The sequence below is a fragment of the Hydra viridissima genome, unplaced genomic scaffold (genome assembly GCF_058129835.1).
Source record: "Hydra viridissima isolate aposymbiotic clone 2 unplaced genomic scaffold, HvirCarnegie_v1 scaffold_14, whole genome shotgun sequence".
NCBI classification, from domain to species: domain Eukaryota; kingdom Metazoa; phylum Cnidaria; class Hydrozoa; order Anthoathecata; family Hydridae; genus Hydra; species Hydra viridissima.
The window spans coordinates 8,294,353-8,311,596 of NW_028324313.1; the positions used below are offsets into that span (position 1 = coordinate 8,294,353).

Genomic DNA, 17,244 nt, shown 5'->3' on the forward strand with positions numbered 1-17,244 from the left:
TAAGATTTTGTTATTAAGCAATAAACATTCACTCTGGCCGATGACAACAGTAGGCGGATCACCTGATATAAATCGGCGGATCACGTTTTTTTTTGTAGAACAATCATTAAACTCTACTGAGTTTCATTTAAACAATCAAAATATTAGGCGAATCACTTAATATAAATTGGCGGATCACTTTGTTTTTTGGTAGAACTATCATTAAAACTTATAGAGTTAGACATAAGCAATCAAAATATTAGGCGTATCACTTCATAAAGTTTGGCGGATCTCTTGATATAATTTGGCGGATCACCTTGTTTTTTCGTAAAACAATCGTTAAAATTGAAGGAGTTTGATTCAAACAATAAAAATATTAGGCGGATCACTTGATATAAATTGGCGGATCACTTAATATAAATTGGCGGATCACCTTGTTTTTTTGTAAAACAATCGTTAAAATTAAAGGAGTTTGATTCAAATAATCAAAATATTAGGCGGATCACTTGATATAAGTTGGCGGATCACCTTGTTTTTTTGTAAAACAATCGTTAAAATTGAAAGAGTTTGATTCAAATAATCAAAATATTAGGCGGATCACTTGATATAATTTGGCGGATCACCTTGTTTTTTCGTAAAACAATCGTTAAAATTGAAGGAGTTTGATTCAAACAATAAAAATATTAGGCGGATCACTTGATATAAATTGGCGGATCACTTAATATAAATTGGCGGATCACCTTGTTTTTTTGTAAAACAATCGTTAAAATTAAAGGAGTTTGATTCAAATAATCAAAATATTAGGCGGATCACTTGATATAAGTTGGCGGATCACCTTGTTTTTTTGTAAAACAATCGTTAAAATTGAAAGAGTTTGATTCAAATAATCAAAATATTAGGCGGATCACTTGATATAATTTGGCGGATCACCTTGTTTTTTTGTAAAACAATCGTTAAAATTAAAGGAGTTTGATTCAAATAATCAAAATATTAGGCGGATCACTTGATATAATTTGGCGGATCACCTTGTTTTTTCGTAAAACAATCGTTAAAGTTATAGGAGTTCAATTCAAACAATAAAAATATTAGGCGGATCACTTGATATAAGTTGGCGGATCACCTTGTTTTTTTGTAAAACAATCGTTAAAATTAAAGGAGTTTGATTCAAACAATAAAAATATTAGGCGGATCACTTGATATAAGTTGGCGGATCACCTTGTTTTTTTGTAAAACAATCATTAAAATTAAAGGAGTTTGATTCAAATAATCAAAATATTAGGCGGATCACTTGATATAATTTGGCGGATCACCTTGTTTTTTTGTAAAACAATCGTTAAAATTAAAGGAGTTTGATTCAAATAATCAAAATATTAGGCGGATCACTTGATATAAGTTGGCGGATCACCTTGTTTTTTTGTAAAACAATCGTTAAAATTGAAAGAGTTTGATTCAAATAATCAAAATATTAGGCGGATCACTTGATATAATTTGGCGGATCACCTTGTTTTTTTGTAAAACAATCGTTAAAATTAAAGGAGTTTGATTCAAATAATCAAAATATTAGGCGGATCTCTTGATATAATTTGGCGGATCACCTTGTTTTTTCGTAAAACAATCGTTAAAATTGAAGGAGTTTGATTCAAACAATAAAAATATTAGGCGGATCACTTGATATAAATTGGCGGATCACTTAATATAAATTGGCGGATCACCTTGTTTTTTTGTAAAACAATCGTTAAAATTAAAGGAGTTTGATTCAAATAATCAAAATATTAGGCGGATCACTTGATATAAGTTGGCGGATCACCTTGTTTTTTTGTAAAACAATCGTTAAAATTGAAAGAGTTTGATTCAAATAATCAAAATATTAGGCGGATCACTTGATATAATTTGGCGGATCACCTTGTTTTTTCGTAAAACAATCGTTAAAATTGAAGGAGTTTGATTCAAACAATAAAAATATTAGGCGGATCACTTGATATAAATTGGCGGATCACTTAATATAAATTGGCGGATCACCTTGTTTTTTTGTAAAACAATCGTTAAAATTAAAGGAGTTTGATTCAAATAATCAAAATATTAGGCGGATCACTTGATATAAGTTGGCGGATCACCTTGTTTTTTTGTAAAACAATCGTTAAAATTGAAAGAGTTTGATTCAAATAATCAAAATATTAGGCGGATCACTTGATATAATTTGGCGGATCACCTTGTTTTTTTGTAAAACAATCGTTAAAATTGAAAGAGTTTGATTCAAATAATCAAAATATTAGGCGGATCACTTGATATAATTTGGCGGATCACCTTGTTTTTTTGTAAAACAATCGTTAAAATTAAAGGAGTTTGATTCAAATAATCAAAATATTAGGCGGATCACTTGATATAATTTGGCGGATCACCTTGTTTTTTCGTAAAACAATCGTTAAAGTTATAGGAGTTCAATTCAAACAATAAAAATATTAGGCGGATCACTTGATATAAGTTGGCGGATCACCTTGTTTTTTTGTAAAACAATCGTTAAAATTAAAGGAGTTTGATTCAAACAATAAAAATATTAGGCGGATCACTTGATATAAGTTGGCGGATCACCTTGTTTTTTTGTAAAACAATCATTAAAATTAAAGGAGTTTGATTCAAATAATCAAAATATTAGGCGGATCACTTGATATAATTTGGCGGATCACCTTGTTTTTTTGTAAAACAATCGTTAAAATTGAAGGAGTTTGATTCAAATAATCAAAATATTAGGCGGATCACTTGATATAATTTGGCGGATCACCTTGTTTTTTTGTAAAACAATCGTTAAAATTGAAGGAGTTTGATTCAAATAATCAAAATATTAGGCGGATCACTTGATATAATTTGGCGGATCACCTTGTTTTTTTGTAAAACAATCGTTAAAATTAAAGGAGTTTGATTCAAATAATCAAAATATTAGGCGGATCACTTGATATAATTTGGCGGATCACCTTGTTTTTTCGTAAAACAATCGTTAAAAATAAAGGAGTTCAATTCAAACAATAAAAATATTAGGCGGATCACTTGATATAATTTGGCGGATCACCTTGTTTTTATGTAAAACAATCATTAAAATTATTGGAGTTCGATTCAAACAATCATAATATTAGGCGGATCACTTGATATAAATTGGCGGATCACTTGATACAAATTGGCGGATCACGTTGTTTTTTGAGTTCATAAAATTTATAAAATATTATAAACTTATATACTTTTTTTTGTCGTTTAATAAAATTGTAATATGCAAATTCCTTCTAAATATTATATCGTTAGTGAATTTAAACTATATCTGAATCGTTTTTTTTAATGAAATATAACTCGCTTTAGTAACGTTTAAATGATCCGCCCAGCCGTTTGTACCGTTTAAATGATCCGCCCCGCTGATCCGCTCCGCCCCGCCGTTTGTACCTACTCTTTATTTGATCAGCGATTTCAAATATGATTTAATTATTAAAATTAACAAGCGAGATATTTTTTAATTGTTTAAAAAATGGCTGCAAAAACTTTTAAGAAAATAATCGCGACTTCCCTTACAACTGATTTCAGAAAAGCTTGTGAAATTATTACAGCAAATATCAAAGAATTGAAGTCCGACGAAGTTCTTGTAAAATCCTGGTGATTAATCTAAATGTTTCAATACGGTTTTTCACAAAATCTATAATTAATGTTATTTCGTTAATATACAAAAGTAGCAGGAAATCAATCACAAAAGTCTAAAAAATATTAATTGAAAATAATTGGAGAGAAAAGTTAAAACTAAGTGAAAATGCATCACCAACTTTGAAAGTTTCTTGATATTTAGTTATGCTGGAATCAATGCCACTGATATAAATGTTACAGCAGGAAGGTACGGAAAAAGTGAAGTTCCATTTGATGTTGGTCTTGAAGTAAGTTGATCTTACTTGTATGTTTAGTTATGGATTGTTTTAATGATTTCTGAATAAATTTTTTTTTTTTTTAATTATGTTTGAGACGATATGAATAAGATAGGTCATGAAATTAAATTAATTTTTTAAAATTGTTTTAGCACAAATAGTAAATAATCTTAATTTTTCAAATAACATTTAGAACTTTGACAGCCATGAAAACATGATTTTGTTTATAGATTTTAAAAAAAGTCAGGTGCAATTTATAGTTACATCAGTTAGCCATGTAAGTTACATTCTTGGACAGTTAAACTTTCCGTTCCAACCACAAAAAAAACTCAGCTAAAAAGCAACATAACAAAATATTTTGGGTAAAAGTTATTTAAAAGTTAAAAACATAATGCTGATCTATTTATTATTTATCATTTATTTACATTTTTTTACAAATTAGATGAATATTTTATCTTAGGGTTTAGGCAAGATAGAAAGAGTTGGTAGTAATATACCACAAAGTATGATAGGGCAGTCAGTTGGGTATATATTTACTGGAAGTTTTACTGAGTATGTTGTAAGTTCCTTATTGTATGTCTTCATATTTAATAGGTCTGTGATTGTTAAATTTTCAGCGCAAAAATCCACTGATAAATTGTTTTTCATTTTTTAAATAAAAGTTCAAACTTTTTTTTTAAAAATGATTTATCAAATATATTTCCTTAGGTTCTTCCAGCAAAATATTGTTTACCTGTGCCATCTGTGAAGCCAGAATACATTCCTTTGCTAATTAGTGGTCTTACAGCATCAATTGCTTTGGAACAGGTTTGACTTTTTAGTTGTTTTCATTGTTTAAGCTTTTAGTGTTTGTTAAGACTTTAATTATGAAATCTTTTATTAGATATGGTTAGGCATTGTTACTTTTATATGCACATAATTACAAAGAGCTTGTTTCATACCAGAATGTTTGTATTTCTTTTAGTTTGGCCATTTAAAACCACAGGAAAATGTGCTAGTAACTGGCAAGTAATTTTTTTTTTTTTATAATCTACGAAAGTTTTTATAAAATATAAAATTTGAAACATTTTTATGTTGTATAATATTTAAGCTGTTTAAAAAGAAGTATGAAGAAAACTTTAAATTAGTAAAAAAAAAAAAAATTTTTATTGCATTAGATATTGGCTAAGATCTATCTGATAAAATGTCGTAAGATTTTAAATGAGTTCTTTTAACACTTGACAAGTAATGCACTGCCAAAGTATTGATTTTTAAATTTGGCTATTGAAACTTAATACTGCTTAAATTTAAGCAGTATTAAGTTTCAATAAAACTTAATTTTCATTAAGTTTCATTAAAACTTAATGCTCTAAGAATCAAAGCAGAATACTCTAAGATGCTATGGTACCTGGATTTGATTTTAAAATAATTCAATAATTTTTAGCTGCTGCTGGAGGTACTGGGCATATTGCGGTGAGTAAGTTTAAATGTGATTTATTGTTTCCTGCTTACTAGATGTTGGTGAATAAAAGTACTGAATTCATTACAGTTGTTTCATAAGAGAAACCACGTCATATATATTTTATTTGATTCAGGTTCAATTAGCAAAACAAGCCGGGTGTCATGTTATTGGAACTTGCTCCAACAAATCAAAAGTTGATTTTTTAAAGGTTAGCTTTTTTCAAATAAATATAAAAGCAATTTTCTGAAAAGAATGTTCAGTTAAAGGTTAATTCAAATTATTTTTAATATTCCTTATTATTTGAGGTTTATGAAAACGAAGTTGGATTTCATCTATGATTTTTGAAAAGTATAAAAAATTTGGTTACCTGCAAAAAACATTATCTTTTCTTATCTATTGTTAAATGTATTTTATTATTTTGTTAATGGTTGTTTTAGAAGTTAGGGTGTGACCATGTCATTAACTACAAAGAAGAAAACCTATCTGAAGTACTCAAGAAAAATTATCCTGTGAGATTTTATGGTTCTTATTTAGGCTTACTTTTCAATTATTAATTGCTATTAATTTTTATCTTTCTTTTAACTTTCTCATTATTGTGTTCTATCATAAATTCTTTGTGTATCTTTTCTTTTTATATATTGTTCTATATTTACCTTACATTGATAAATGCATTTAGTATAATATTCTTAGAGAGGAATTGATGTGGTTTATGAATCAATTGGTGGTGATGTTTTTGATGCATGCTTCAATGGGTACTTGTTGATGATTTGTTGATTATGCTAATTATGTTATTTATGTCTGATAATTTTCCTTTCAATTAACATTTGTGGTTCTGGTTTTTAAAACTTTTTTAGACTGTGCGGAATGTTTTTTTGCATCATAGCTACCTGATATTGCAAATACATTCATGTTGTAGATGTTATTCCGTATTTTTTCTTAAAAATAAGTGATCATTTCTTGAGTGCTAATCATTTTAAATTTACTTAAGGTTAGCTAAACATGGTAGAATGATAGTGTTAGGTTACATCAACAGCTATCATTCTCCTGCTGGAATCGATAGAAGTCAAAAGAACACTACTTTGATTACGAAGGTTAGTTCTCTTATTTCAAATTGGTGCAGCATTTTTTAAAAATTTTTTCTGATATATTTAAAAAATTTTTAAATGAATAAAGTTAAATGAAAAAAAACTTATCTTAGTTCAACCCTCGTTTCAATATTTCAAATAATAAAAAAATTCGTTTTTAAGCTTTTATTGAAGTCTGCAAGTGTTAGCGGGTTTTTCTTGATGAATCATATGAAACAGTATCCTTCGCATTTTTCTAAACTTGTTCAAATGGTAGATGACGGAAGGTTAAAGGTTCTGACCGAGCTCTGTGACGATCAAAAACGTCCTTTCAGAGGCTTAGAATCAGTTTTCGACGGTGTGGATGTAAGTTTTTTTTATCAAACTTAAAAAGTTTTTTTGAAGTCGAATGATTTAACTTTTAAGTGATGCTAGCAATGTGATTTTTTCAAAAATTATTTTCTTGTTTAAACGCTAAATACCAATTCTTACAATTATCACTTAAATTCTTTTAATTATCACTTAAATTTATTTATGCTATTTAATTTTAGTACTTATATTCACAGAAGAGCAAAGGAAAAGTTGTCATAGACCTGAATAACTACTCCTCCAAACTATAACTTTAAGAACGACTGGAATTACCTTACCATCGGTAATCGATACTTATCATCGGTAATCGATAGTTACTATCGGTAATCGATACTTACCACCGGTAATCGAAAAAAAAAAAAAAAAGAACTACTTGTCTTACTTTTGTTTTTTCACTTTTTGAATTTTTCACGTCTTCTTTTAGTTATCGAATTTATTGGAACATAAAGATTAGATCTAATGGAAAGAAAAACATAAGTATATAAAAAGGCTACGCAGGCATATGAGAAGCAGCTCATTCTGCACGAACAAAAAAGTTGCGTTGACTCAATTTCAACAAACTTTAACATGCATGGTCAACAAAAAAAAAAAAAAAAAAAAAAAAAAAAGGAGATGATACATCATTTAAAAACCTAAAGGAGTTGCAAGGACGTCATATAAGTAATACGTTTCCTATCAAAGCAAGTAGTCGCGAAACAAACGGATTAGAAGTAACAAATCCTTAACCCTTCGATATAGTAAAACATAAAGTAAAGCTGATACTATTCGGCAGTGTCAGGTGTTCGCGAATACTTTTTATTAAACTTCGTATTTTAAACGTGTATTATGCATTCTTGCATAAATTGATGCTTTCTGTTCAATATCGTCAATAAACGATGTCATTCTGAATTAATCGCTTTATTTTTCTAATCTTTTATTTTCTACTCATTTCTCGCGAAAATCGCCAAGATATCTTAATCTCCAATGAACAGTAATCTCACAGGGTAAATAACTCAACCATTAGGTCTATCAGTAAATTCAACTGTAAAACTTTGGTTCGTCTTAATAAAGGGTAATTACATAACCCAAAAGGTTTTGATTTTTTTGGAACCGCAGCTCTTTAAGATTTTCTTGAAATTTGATTGGTTAACTTGCTTTGTTATACATAATCCAAATGTTAAGTCTCTTGAAAAGTTTTTACTTCAGTTTTAATCTTCAGTTTTAATCTCGTAAACGTTTTTACATGGAAAAACAGAATTTCAGAATGATTAAACTTTACACATAGAATTTGTGCATCATCTTAAAAATTTCTCAAATAATAGAAAGAAAAAAAAAATATATATCGAATAATGACGAATAAAGTACAATCTTCTGCAAAAGTCTTAACAGCGAAATAATAACAGTGTGCGGAGACATTGCAAAATCATCTTTAGAAAATTGTGTCTAAATATGTAAATTAATTTAAATTTAATTAAATTCAAACGAATAATGTAAGAGTTCACTTTAAACCTGTATTATTTGTTAACGAAAAAACAAGATGGATGTAATCAAAGTAAAATCTTTAAAGTAGAAAACAGTTTGAATATGTCATGACTAAAACATTTTACAAATAAAATTTTAAAGACAATGTTCATGTCAACATTCTGACAAAGCCGAGAGTATTTTATACTAAGAGCGTTCTGAGTATAAAATGTCAAACTGAGTTAAAAGGATCTACGCAGAAACATCAGCAGAGTTTAATTAAAAATCTTATTCCATGGAAGGAACTGTCGCTATGAAAAGAGCAAGGCGTAGTTTACACTAGCGGAAATTATTTGGGATCAAAATTATTTTAACTTTTAAAATTGAAAGTTTGAGTAAAGTTGTTTTCTTTATTTGTTTGCTTCAACTTTATCATTTTAAAGAGAAATAAATTGATGAAAACTTTATCATTTTAAACTGATGAGTCACTTGAAGAGTGAATCCCTCTATCATCATTTTTTTCTTTTAGGGTCAAAATAAAATTTTGGCTCAGATGTAAGATTCTGATCTTTTTGTAGCCGTTTAAAACATTCCCGAGCAGTCATTCAATTGATTGTGCCACCAATACAATCACAAGGCATTCCGTCGTTCAGTAATTATTGTAAATAATGCAACACTTTTGACAAAAAAAAAAAAAAGTCACAAAAAATATTAATTTAAAAACTTGACCCACCCCAATATGAGCCACATAGTTATAACAAAAAATCAGCAATTAAAATGTTACTTTCTTGAAAATAAATAAATAAAAATAAAGTCAATTTTTTTAAATGTTACTCCATGTGGACAGGAATAGCGATTGAGTAAAAAAAACGCTTCTGAAAATCTTTTGATTAAAACGCTTTTTTTGTTTTTGTTTTTTACCATTTGAACTTTTTTACCATTTGAACTTTTTACCATTTGAACTTTTTACTTTCAAAGTTCACTCTCTTCCTTTACTGAACAACATCTCCTTACCCTTATGCTGCGTAAAGTTGTTAGCAGATGCCTTGCTACAATCAGTTCGATACAGTCTTCGTCCTTGAATGCATCCTAGTGCGTTTAATAGTTATATGCGTTACTTTAAAGAGTTTTGATTTCAACTAGGCTTGCTTGCGGATAACAGTCGATTCAACGTTTTTTTAATGCTTACAATATGTTCATGAGAGTATGTCGTGATGAGATTGTAAGATTGCCTTGGTGACCTTTAACATATCAAACTGTAAAGAAAAGAGGTGAGATAGCACACTGAGTATTTTTCTTTTTTTTTTTAATACTGATATTATTTCATCCAACACTTTATTTCCATTTAGGCTTGTGAATTCTTCACAGATATTTGCCGAATATTATCAAGCGCTATTTTATCAGAAATTCAATGTATTTTTCTGTGTTTGTAGAAATGGATCTTATCCATGCACAGTGGGCCAGAATTCACTTTTACTGGACAAAATTCATAACTAATTTAATATTAGGGCTATATTGACTAAAATTAGGATGAGTAATAATATGATGTCTGCGCTTCTTATGAAGGTGTTTTTTTTTTAAATCGTTGCTATGGATACCTAATTTTGGGTAGCAAAAATATAGTTTTTTTTTAAGATATTTTTACAAGTGCTATGTTCACCAAATTTTACATAAGTACCAATATGAGGTCACGCTTTTTAAAAAAGTAAAAATATTTTTTATTTAGTTGCTATGGATACCTAATTTTGCTTAGCGACAGCTAAATTTTATTAGTTGTATATGTTTTATTTGTGCTAAGTACACTATTTAGCACGTGTTTTATTATGAAGTCCTCCAAAACTGAAAAAAGATTTGCTCGCAGAAAGCAAATCTTTTTTCAGTTTAATATGAGTTATTACACTTGTCATATTAACTAGTGTTATTACACGTGCTATTACACGTTGCTAGATAAACTTGGTTTCCTGTAAAAAAATTATAATCTAGCTTAGTTAATTAGTTTTTCTAATTAGCAGATTTTACTAGCGTCTACAGAACTTTTCAAATTTGTATGGGTATTATTGTACCCATGCATTCACAATCACCGAAAATCTTTGACAATGTATGCTACAAGTAGTACAAGCTTAGTAAGTGTTAGGTCTACATATTTAAAAATACAAAATAAATATGTGCAACATAATTCAGGCAAAATTACAAAATAAAAGAATGGCTTTCTTTTAAGAGTTGCACAACACCATCTGGAAAATTTTCTTTTTTAGGGTGCTTAGGTGATCGTAAAGCACTGATTACTGGATCGGATGAGCACATAAAGCGCCGTAAAAGGTCTTCGTTTGTCTTTGAACGCGAACACTTCCTTGAAAAAAATTCACGGAATTTTTTAAAGTCTTTATTTCGTGCTTCTAAGGCCTCTTCACTCATCATCCCAATTGGCAACACCATCTCATCAACAACCTGCCACCCATGTACCAACATTTTGTGCAAGCTCTGTGGCATGTAGTACCAGGGATAAAGTTTTATAAAAAGCTGTGCTGTTTCTAAGCAATAGTCTTTTAATTTATCAGCATCAATCATAAAACCAGATGACAAAGTACACAGCACAACATATATCCTTTTAATTAAATGCACATCAACATTGATAATTGCTGCTGTTTGTTCAGCATTTCTGAAGGAACGTCGGGCAGTATTGCCATTATTTGATGATCCAGAACCACCAGACCTGGGAATATCAATCACCAGCCCAACTTCATTTCTGAACCGAGATTGAATTAAATTCTTTTTAGCTTTAACTTTTTCTTTGTCTGCATCTGACCTTGATGCCCATTTCTTCACTTCAGTTTTGTAGCCGACTTTTAACAAACACTCCATGCTACGAATCCATGCATGAAGTGTTGACAAGCCATACTTCAATCCGGTTGGAGTTAATGGCAGATTGCAAACAATATTAAGTTGGTTCATTTGAGTTGGTATTGAACCACAAACTGAGCAGCACTGACTTGAATTAGTAACTGTAGATAATGCAGTGGCTACTTTTCCATCTATCATAGTAACATCAACTTTGTGAAGAAAAGTTAAGTTTTCATACTTAGGCACAGCAGTTGTAGTTAAGTTTCCAATAGCATTTTCAAGAAATTGATACTCTGCATTCATTACATCAGTTGTCTCCTTTACAAACCTAAACCGCACAATTCGGCAGTACAATGTTGATGACGGATGTGGATTTCTCCAAACAATCTTCTCCACTTGACCGGAGAATCCTGTCAATTCAAGTGGTACAAAGCAGGTAAGAAACAAACTTGCTTCTTGGACAAAGCTTCTGATTTCCAACTCATCAGTAACTTGTGTATAAATGTTTTGCCCAGTTGACCCATCAAAATCTACCTTTGAGCGCAGAATTAGCCTATCAAAAACAAACGAATTGATAACATCATGTTGTACTTCCAACAGCCGCAGAACAGTATGATCTACCAATGCTTGGAAATTGATGCCTGCAGAGTAATCTGTTGCTGTCCATGATTCACGACCAGGCAAACACCTCTCTTTTGCCTCACGTACATCATTGTATGGTGGATATAAATTACTTTTTTTGGTTTTCGCATTATTTCTTAAGAGCTGATACTGAGATTTGCTCATCTCATTATCTAACAAAAGAGCCAAGGCTTCTTCAGATGCATTATCAGAATGATCTAGTTCAGCATCTTTGTCATTAGCCAACTTTATTGCTATCTGAGCATCTTTTCTTCTACCTTCTTTCCACAGGTGTGTGCCACTAGCAAACAACAGCTCACAAGAATTTGAAGCTGACAAAGTTACAACTTTTCTTTTGTTTTTGAAGACGAGTCTTCAAATGGTAATGTAGGTCTGCCGAGTTGTTTATTTTTACTCTTCTTCATTAATGTGGTATTAAAATCATTTTTAAGCCAAGCTGAATTCTCCCTAATAAACTTTGCATCGGTTCGTTTACTTCGAGTCCATCTTTTACCATATTCAGAAATAAATAAATGAAATTGACTCTCAAACTTTTTGCCTTGAAACTTCAAATCATGTTCTTTAATAAAGTTGTATACAAGTATACTGTCTTCTTTTTTATGTATTGACAGACTGATGAGTCTGATAAACTGGTGAATTTCGTTTCTTGTGACACTCATTAAACCTAAATAAAAACAACAGTTCAACATCTAAAATGAGTAACCCCAACCAAACCAATTAAAATAGATTATTAAATCCATTTGGTTTGACAAGCGCTAAATTAACAAGAACTAAATTTGAATTATGATATATATATATATATATATATATATATATATATATATATATATATATATATATATATATATATATATATATATATATATATATATATATATATATTATATATATATATATATATATATATATATTATTGTTCAGTACTACGCTTAGTATGAGTAAGATCGTATTATATGTTTTCCGCGTTTTTTAAAATTTTGTGCTAATAAAAATTTTTGAGCGCAATTACAGATTTTTTGTTAGGTAAGAGATGCTCAAATGTGAAAGAAAACCAAGGTGGCGCCTAGTGGCAGCCATATTTATGAAATTATTAAAGGAAACATATAGAAGCTTCAAAATATCTAAGTATAAAAGCAAGATTTAACAATAAAAAAAAATACTTTGTCAAATAAAAGCAAAAGTCATACAATAAAATATAAAATAAGCGTGTTTAAAGTTGCTGCAAATATATTATTTACATACCAATTTTAGTCAAACAACTTTTAAAATCCAGATAACATATAGAGTTATAATATAATATTTTAAAAAGCGCAATATTTTATGTAAATGTTATTTATTTCCATCGATTTTTTAAACAACATTTTTCTCTTTATAATTTTTATTTTCTAATTTACATTCGCGTCTACTTCAACCACATCATTTGTATATCCATTGAAATTTTAAGTGTATATAAACGGTTTTAAACTGTTTTATAATATCTATATAACTGTTTAAAACCATTATGACATTAAAATTCTGACTTTGGTTTTTATACTTTTGTCCAGTCACTGGCCCACTGTGCCATGGGCGCCGGCAGGATTTTTTTCAAGGGGGGGGGGGGGGGGGCAAAATAAAATTCAAAAGTGATATTTCAAAAAATAAAAAAATGCATTAATTAATCAAGTCATTTTATTAAACCAGTGGCAACAGAAAATTAAAGAAAATGTAAAAATAAAAACACAAGAGTTAAATCATTGTTATTTAGTAAATAGAAATTTTAGTCGTCTGCGTTCAGTGCCAAACTTATTTACAATTTGTTCCATAAACTCAGAATTTCTGGAGCGTATTTTTTCACGATGCACGCTCAGCATGCAAAGCCCAGACAAACGCTCATAATGCTAAATTATACCAAATAATGCTAAATTATATAATAATATAATGATTAAATAAAAAAAATTGATTTATTAAATACAAATTAGACATATTCCAAAAAACAAAACAAAAATTAAAATGCAGCAGGTTAATATAAGTTAATCAAATTAAATATATATAATTATAATAATCAACATTTAGCTAGCAAAAAACACAAGGTAATAATATTATTAAAATGAATATAACACAATAAATAGGAAAAAAATAAATAGAAATACAATACAAACAAGAAACATTTTGCCAACAAACAAAAAAACAACAGCATAAAAAAGTAAATGAAACTGACACATTAAAAAATAATTTGAAAAATTTGATCAGTGCATCCAATTCTTTCTTCGTTAGTTCGAAGTTTATTTGTTTGCGTAAGAACTTTGTTATTGTAATTCGATTTCTTTATTATTATTATTATTTCCTTTATTTTCCTTTTTTTTCTTCCTCTCTTCTTTTTGTTTTCTATATTTCTCCTTTATCTATTGTTTTTTTCTATTTATTCCTTTTTTATTTTTCTATGATCTATTTCTATCATATTTTTTTAAAAATTTTATTCAAACATCTTTTTTTAAAAACATAAAATATGCCTTTATGAAAAAAGTTTCCGCCATCGTGGAAGTCATTGCATTCGATAGTAATATTTCATTTAAACTGTTGTTATTTCCATTACGGTGAGTAAACTATAAACGAGTTAAATTGATAAAATACCGAAATAAACAGTTAAAAGAAATTTTGTGAGTATCAAAGTTTGTTTTTTTGCTTTTCCAGGGGGGGGGGGGGGGGGGGCAACTGCCCCACCTTCCCCTTACCTGCCGGCGCCCATGATCTTATCAGCTTAGTAACACAAGTGTTTCCAAATAATAACTTTTTTGTTGCATTCCAACAGTTTCATTAATTTCACGATAAAACAATCCTCTTGACAACAAGAACTCCAAATTAGAAAGAATTTTCAGTACGTTCTTCTAATAAAGTTTTTAAACGTTTAACTATTTTAACATATTGAGTTTAACATTAAAATTTAACATTTTAGTGCTCATAATTTTTGAAGACCCTAAAAATGTGCTGATTCAATACGAAATATGAGATGGAATGCGATAATTAAAAAAACACTTTTTCATTTTTTTTTTATTGAAAATTTTATTAGTTAAAACGATGAATAATTATACGAAAAAAAACTATAATTACAAACATAAAGAAAGTTTTATTATAGCAGGATTATGAACTTAAAAAATATTTTACTAAACTAAAATATTTAAATAGAATAAATATATCTCAGAATCTTTCTTGTTTTATATTTATAGGTTTTTTTTATAATACAAATAATTGATTTACATCAATTTAACTCCTATTAAACTATACAGACAGACATTTAATTTTTTTAATTGTTAATAAATATAAATGTATATATTGATTAAATGTTGATAATAATAATAATACAAACGTAAATATGTCATACGTCAGTGTGCGTAAACTGGGGGTCACCAAATTCAAAGAAATGGCTTTGAGAATAAAAAATCTATAATAAAAATTATTCTCAAGCTAATTTCTTAGAATTTGGCGACCCCCAAAAAACAACCTATACAGAAAGAGAAATAGGCAAATAATAAGTTTGATTGTAAGTTGTTTTTTTGAAAGAAATTTAGCTTAGGACTTACCTCTGGTTTTTTACATCAAATCATATGAATGTTAAGGAATATCAGGAACTAGAAAGTAATCTCTTATCTTTTCATGATACACTTGCAGATAATCTCTAATCTTTTCATGATATATTCACGGATGAAGTGTATCTTTAAAAGGTAAGAAATTACTTTCAGCAGAATAACGCCAAGGTACACGTTGCTAATTCATCAATAGAGTGGTTTAAAGAAAAAAATACCGCATTATTGACATCCATATTCTTTTTGCCTTAAGATGGAGATAAATAGTTGAGAATATTAAGTAGTATAAGTAAGAAAAAGAGTTTATATATTTTGTAAACATTTTGTTTTAGGCATTATTGTTATTGTTACTATATGGATTAATAATTTTATGGAAAATTATTGCCGCCCTTACTTTTTTCCTTGCTCACAAAATCCCCGCCACTCACATTATCTCCGCGCTCAAACAACTCCGCCCTCACACTTTGCCGCAAACTAAAAAATCCCCGCCCTCACACACTCATAAAATTCAAAAAAAAAAAAAAATAATCCCCGCCCTAAAAATATCTAAATATCTGAAAGTCCGATATCAATCTTTGAATTGCCTATATACATAAATGTTATTGTAAGCTTTGTGGAACAAGAATTTCTATATTTTGAGGATTCATGTACATTCCTTCAAAAAAAAGCTATAGATAAATTGTTCAGATAAATTTTTTTAAAAAAAAGTTTTTCTAAAGTAATGTTTTTGTGTTTAGATATCATTTAGAAATGACTTTCTGTTTAATAAAGTGGTGGCGTTGTAGTTTTGTGAAAGATTGCTTTTGCAATAAAATCTGTATCAAAATACTCATCAAACAAAACAGTGCAACAGGTTTGCTCAATCAAATTTAAATGGCATATTCATGCGTTGCTGTCGGTTCCTTGCTCTTATAAAAGCCTAAATTTCGGTAATAAACATTGATTCTCGATTGGGTCAGATATCGTTCCATTCGGAAAAGTAACGCCCAATGAAAATGTCGTAGAGTATCCTCCGTAATTATCATTCGAAGGGACAGTCATGTACATCTCCAGAAACTGCTCTTTTTGTTCTTTTAAATTGATGTCACTGATTGTACCTCTATAAAACAACAGTAAAAAAATGTTACAACAGCAATATTATTTATCAAAAGTTTTAAAATGTCTAAACTATTCGCCTGCTGGGAAAGAATTCCCCCCTATGGATTGACGAGAAGAATCCGTCTGTCATGTTTACCAGCTGTTGAGATGTATAATTTGTAAAAAAAGGTACAAAACATCTTAAAAGAGTAGATTCCAGTCTCTGGCGGAACAAAGCATGCAAATGCTTGACCACCAACGTTGGAGGAAACAGAGTTTACATCATTAAATTGAAACAAACAAGAAGAACTTGTTTTACTGGTCTTAAAATATGACTTTTAAAATATGACCATTAACATCAACTCCATAATTATAGGTTTTTTTTTATCTCAGGAAAACAACTTTCAGTTCTAAAATCTAAATTAATAACAATGTCGTTTTTAAATTTTTTAAATTTTTTTAAAAATTTAAATTAAAAATAATTTTTTTTGCTGCGTCTTTAAAAATATAAATAACTTAAATTGGTTTCTTACCCCTTCCTGGATTCTTATTATCTACTTCCTTACTTTAATTAACATAACCTTTCACATTTTTCACACAAAGTGCGATCAAAGCTTGTTGAAATACATTTGCAAGTGTTGGTGTCATCAACGTAGTTGGGTACACATGTCGAGTTGTTTGTACAGAGACCTTTTTCACATCCTGCGTTCTTTATAAAAGTATTAAATTAATAATGTGCACCGCTGAAATCGTATTCAAAGTCGGATTCAAAACGATTATTATTCAATTATTAGATAATTATTCAAAAGTAAATCAAACGCTGACACTGAAATGATAAACTCACCAGCGCCGTATAATGCGTCGCGTGTTCTTGGTACTCATGTTTATCTTTATATGCATATGCTTGTTGACTGAGTAGTTGGCACTCCATTTTACTT

General features: G+C 29.2%; 1 protein-coding gene across 2 annotated transcripts; it reads left to right on the forward strand.

The window, feature by feature from the left end:
- The first annotated feature begins 3,387 nt into the window (after nt 1-3,387).
- Nucleotides 3,388-7,635, forward strand: LOC145181245 (prostaglandin reductase 3-like). 2 transcript variants are annotated; one of them, XM_090072115.1, is made up of 13 exons: nt 3,388-3,612; nt 3,800-3,884; nt 4,333-4,431; nt 4,581-4,679; nt 4,837-4,876; nt 5,296-5,324; nt 5,447-5,521; nt 5,751-5,822; nt 6,004-6,065; nt 6,302-6,404; nt 6,561-6,743; nt 6,929-7,029; nt 7,171-7,635. In XM_090072115.1, exons 1-12 carry the CDS (start codon nt 3,488-3,490, stop codon nt 6,995-6,997), a joined length of 1,041 nt encoding a protein of 346 aa, XP_089928241.1. In that variant the 5' UTR covers nt 3,388-3,487; the 3' UTR covers nt 6,998-7,029; nt 7,171-7,635. The 2 variants fall into 2 exon arrangements, 1 of the variants encoding a protein (XP_089928241.1); XR_016446979.1 differs by having other exon boundaries at nt 3,423-3,612; nt 6,929-7,169; nt 7,408-7,635.
- Nucleotides 7,636-17,244: the final 9,609 nt, after the last annotated feature.